This window comes from Nothobranchius furzeri, chromosome 4 (genome assembly GCF_043380555.1).
Source record: "Nothobranchius furzeri strain GRZ-AD chromosome 4, NfurGRZ-RIMD1, whole genome shotgun sequence".
Taxonomy (NCBI): Eukaryota; Metazoa; Chordata; class Actinopteri; order Cyprinodontiformes; family Nothobranchiidae; genus Nothobranchius; species Nothobranchius furzeri.
The window spans coordinates 85931574-85936573 of NC_091744.1; the positions used below are offsets into that span (position 1 = coordinate 85931574).

Below are 5000 nucleotides of genomic sequence, written 5' to 3' on the forward strand. Positions count from 1 at the left end.
GTCTGAAAACTGATCGTGGGTGCTGAAGGATCGCGATAAACAATCAGCGATGACATTCTCGGTTCCTTTCCGGTGGCGGCTTCATGTGTTTGCAGCCATCACAGGATGCTTGAGCACCAACATCCAATACAAACGGGACCTTTGGAGACAGTAAAAATGTTAGTGTAGCTACCACAGCAGCAACTTTCTTATAAAAACAATGAGTTGCGAGGTTCGTGGTTAAGCTGGTCGGTTCCAGATGAGTAACAGGATTTTCCAAAACCAACAGGTCATCCCAGGAGGAAGTGTGAGTAACTATGTTATCCAGATAAATGTTGCACAAAGGAAGTTCTGGCGCCACTAGATGGGTTTGGGTAACCTCATCCAGAACTGGAGTGATGGCAGCGGCTGCGCACACCGCGGCCTCACCGGGTGGTTGTGCAGTAGTCTGAGGAGACAGATATCTTTCTAACATGTTAACATTAGGAACACAAATTTTCCTGCGACGGTCTGTGATGTTTTTAGCTACTGGTTTACACCAATTTCTCAGAAACACATCATTCTTAATAACATAACCAGTAGTTCCATTTATTTTCTTTCCCACATGCTCAAAGCAGTCGGTCAGAGTTTTATCAGACCGTTGTTCCGCCTCCAAAGAAGCCGGACTTAGCGGAAACATGTTGGACAACACTTCATTTGTGACCAGATGAGTGGAAGAAGTTGTTTCAGCGGGATTAAGAACATCACTCTGCGAATCGTCAAACAAACTGGAGAGATCCAAAATCTCATGCGCTCTCTCTTAGCTTGAGATCGGGTACACACACAAGCGGGGAGCACTCCTGCGGGAGTCTCCTCACACTCTCCGGGTGCGATGTTCTCTTTCACCACTGGGGGAGGAATGACCGCACCTCCAGCCAAGTCGTTCCCTAATAAAAGAGCCACACCTTCCACAGGCAAGGAAGGGCAGACTGCTACTTCACACGACCCAGTAAAAAGTCCACTCCTTAAGTAAATTCTGTGAAGCGGGCGAGAAACAGGCACAGCATTTACTCCAGCCAACAACACGGAAGAGCCGGTAGAGCTCAAGTCATCAAATGGCAACACTTTCTGTGAAATTAACGTTTGAGAAGCCCCAGTGTCTCTTAAAATCTTAACAGGGGTCAGCTTTTCACAGCTTTCTGTAAGAGACACTTGTCCTTCTGACATGAAAGGACCAAAACCACTGTTATTTTCTCCCGACTTGGAGACAAAACCCACGGGCTGCGCAGCAGACCCTCTTTTTTCATTCCTCCGCTTGAGGATTACACAATCTCTCGCGACATGCCCCACCAGGTGGCAATAATAACAGCGAGGTTTCTGAGGACGAGGAGGAGAAGGAGAGTTTCTAAAAGGTGTTACTGACACCGGGCGAGCAGATTCACCCTGATGAACACCACCAACACGGTGCGTCAACACAAACTCATCCGCCAGTAGGGCGGCTGAGGAGAGAGAAGAGACTTGTCTTTCATTTAAATATAATGCCAACCTCTCTGGCAAACACTTCTTAAATTCCTCCAGGAGAATTAGCTCTTTAAGATCCTGTAGAGTTTCAACCTTTGAGGCAAGGATCCATTTCTCAAACATCAGAGCTTTTTCTCTAGAGAACTCAACATAAGTTTGCGTGGAGAGTTTTACATTCTGTGACCGGAACTTCTGACGATAGGCTTCAGGAACCAACTCATAAGCAACAAGAACAGCAGCTTTCACTTTATTATAATCCATGCTGTCAGATAAAGAAAGAGAAGCAATTACCTCTTGAGCCTTTCCGGTTAACTTGCACTGCAGCATAGTGGACCACACCTCTTGGGGCCAGTCTAAAGCAGCAGCCAGACGCTCGAATGTAGCGAAGTAGCTGTCAACCTCGCTCTCCCGGAAAGTCGGCACCAGAACAAGGCACTTGCTGATGTCACACTCGTTTCTCTGTTTGTCCATGGACCTCTCGTGCTCATAGTTTGTAGTAGAAGAAACACCTCCTCTTGCTTGGTATTCCAACTCCATACGTTTCAGTTTTAACTTTGTTTCAGCCTCGATCTCACAGCGGCGGATCTCCAGTTCGATTTGCTGCAATCGGGACTTTTCCTCAGCCTCATATTTCATGCGGGCCAGCCTGAGACGAAGACGTGCATTCTCCATACTAGCAGCAGAGGAAGCGGTGGATAAACTCTCTCCTGTGAACGGCGTCTGCCGCGAAAGAGCGTCCTGTTCATCTGGGACAGAAAGGCGCTCGGGTGCAGCACCCACAGGAACGGAAGTAGCAGCTTTCACAGTCTGTCCATCCTCCATGTCCTGTTTCAGGGGCAAATCAGAAGAGTCACTGAAAGGAGGTTGTAACAAACCTTCCTTTTCCAACGCGGCCATCACAGAATCCTTTAAGTCCTTTTTCAGCAGGTTCTGGATGCCTTGGAGACCGAGGTGTACAGCCAACTCTGCCAGTTCGGTCCTTTTGAAGCTTTCGACCTGGTCCCGAGAAGGGGCAGCCAGAAACTCCTTTAAATTAAACATGCTCACGTTAGCACAACAACACGGGTACTCAAATCACACCACCAATCACGTTAACGTAACAAATGAATCAATAACAAAATAAAATCCCGGACGAGCTCCCAATATGTTACGACCTCAGCCTGGTCTAGGTTCAGGGAGGCCTAACACAGGAACGTGAGAAAAGAAAAGAACCAATCTGACACCAAGTCACAATCAAAAGAAAGTCCTTTTATTAACTAAAGGTGTCCCTAAGGGATAAAAAACCTGTTTAATGAAAACAGGAGTTTAATTCAGGCTGCAGGAACAAATGCTGAGGGCTTAAAGTAACTAAAGGAGCAAATAACAATGGGAACGGAAACTCACTGGTTCTGAAAATAAACCAGGAACAACGGAGCTTGCCCGGAGGCCTTACCAAAAGGTCCACTGGTGAACCAACTCACCCACGCAACAGTCAACTCTGTTAAGAGCAAAGAAAACCGGAGCTCAACCGGTTTTCTTATGCGGGTGGAAATTAAACCAGCCAGGGGCAACCGTCCACAAGTTCTCCAAAGTAAGCAATCTTTCACTCCAATCCTCTCTCCAGTCCTCTCTCTGTCAGCCTCAATCCTCTCTCTCTCTCTCGCTCTCTCCTCTCCTCTCGCGCCTCCTCCTCTCTGAGCAGCGCTGATCTTTATCTGCTCCAGCTGGGTGATTCCTGATGGGAGTCAGCTGCATAGAGTGAAGCCAGGGAGCTGGGCGCTTTCCATGGTCCTGAAAATGGTGCAGGAATAAGGGTGCAGAGTAGAAGCTGAGTGCTGGAGAACTCAGGGTCCGTAACAACCTTCTTCACCTCTCTCTCTTTATTCTGCTCTCCCCACCTATTCCACCTTCCTCAGGATCCACTGATTTCCCTCTTTCCTGTTCACTCTCTCTCTTTCTTAACATTTTTTAATCACAATTGTCTATTTTTGCTCATTTTAAATATATTTTTTAACATTTTCTAAATGTTTTTTTTAATATTTTTACATTTTTTGTTTTTGTGAAACGTCTCGTGATTTTTATCTTGAGAGGCGCTTTAGAAATTATATTTTCTTCTTCTTGTTCTTCTTCTTGCCCAAGGACACGACGACAGCGGCAGACTGAGCGGGACTCGAACCTGCAACCTTCCGATTACAGGGCGAGCACTTAATTCCTGTTCCACCGTCGCAAATGAGATTCATATCATCGCCGCCACAGGCTTCACTCTTTAAAAAGTGTTAAAAACAAACAAATCTGGACTGAACATGAAGAATACGGCGTTTGCTTTGATGTCCCACACGTCTTTGCTGGTGTAAAAATAACAAAGTTTATGTCAGAATATTTAGCATTAAAATATGGACGACGGTGGCACAGGAGTTAAGCGCTCGCCCCGTAATCAGAAGGTTGCAGGTTCGAGCCCCGCTCAGTCTGTCGCTGTCGTTGTGTCCTTGAGCAAGACACTTAACCCACGTTGCCTGCTGGTGGTGGTCGGAGGGACCGGTGGCGCCTGCGCTCGGCAGCCTCGCCTCTGTCAGTGCGCCCCAGGGCAGCTGTGGCTACATCGTAGCTCATCCCCACCAGTGTGTGAATGTGTGTGTGAATGGGTGAATGACTGATTGTGTTGTAAAGCGCCTTGGGGGGTTCCAGGACTCTAGAAGGCGCTATATCAAACACAGACTGTTTATCATAAAAGTGCACAAAGTACTTGTTTCCTATTTACATTTTTTTTCTTGTATTTAACTTTTCATGCTGACACACAAACAACCAAACAAACACACCTCCACATCTCTGAGTTTTGTTCATTTTTAAGGAATCCAGTAAAACACACACACACACACACACACACTCTCCGGGACCAAAACAAGCACCTTTTCAGATGTACTTGAGCTGCAGCCAAGTGTAATCAAAGCCAGAGCCTCCTACTCACCCTCCGATATCCCGACACCTCTTTGTTTCTCACATTTTCAGCCATTCCTCTGTTCCCTGGTATGCTCTCACCCCCCGCCTCCCCTCGCTCACCTCCTTCCATAACTAACAGCAACTTATCAGATTTACTGGCAGCAGTGGACTGATGCAAGCGCTGCCAAAGCAGGAGACTCAGTATTATGTCACTAATATTAGTAACACCACGAGCGTTCTCTTATGTAAGCACTAAATCCTGCTGGAGACGAGCGAGCGGCGGCCTCTGGGTGAGCCCGTGTGGACGTGATTTGGTGTCTCTGTGTGTTTGTGTCCAGGTGACGCGTCAGTCCGCTGTGAGCAGCTGGACCTCTTGCTCCAGTGGGGCGCTGAGTTTCGTCAGTCCTCGTCCCAGTCACCTGAAGGAGAGAAGGTGCTGGAAGACCTGGTGGCCTTCGATGTCGTCCTGGGGGACCTGAACTTTGACAACTGTTCCTCAGGTGCATCAAAGCTCTCGTGCATCATTTGTAATTCGTCTGCAGGGTTCTGCTCCGGTCTCAGTGCCGGCGGAGCTAAGGTGCAAAATCCAGCATATTCGATAATCG

General features: G+C 47.5%; 2 protein-coding genes across 2 annotated transcripts in view; one reads left to right on the top strand and one right to left on the bottom strand.

Moving 5' to 3' along the window:
- Positions 1–3196, bottom strand: part of LOC139069726 (uncharacterized) — a 6950-nt gene extending 3754 nt beyond the window's left edge. Inside the window, exons 1-3 of the mRNA XM_070550612.1 lie at positions 2940–3196; positions 748–2505; positions 173–427 (exon numbers count right to left, since the gene is read on the bottom strand). Coding sequence (XP_070406713.1) covers positions 173–427; positions 748–2376 — 1884 coding nt within the window. The 5' untranslated portion in view covers positions 2377–2505; positions 2940–3196. The remainder of the gene's footprint in view (positions 1–172; positions 428–747; positions 2506–2939) is intronic.
- smpd3 (sphingomyelin phosphodiesterase 3) overlaps positions 1–5000 on the top strand; it is an 82676-nt gene that overhangs the window by 68052 nt on the left and 9624 nt on the right. Inside the window, exon 7 of the mRNA XM_015965311.3 lies at positions 4734–4895. Coding sequence (XP_015820797.3) covers positions 4734–4895 — 162 coding nt within the window. The remainder of the gene's footprint in view (positions 1–4733; positions 4896–5000) is intronic.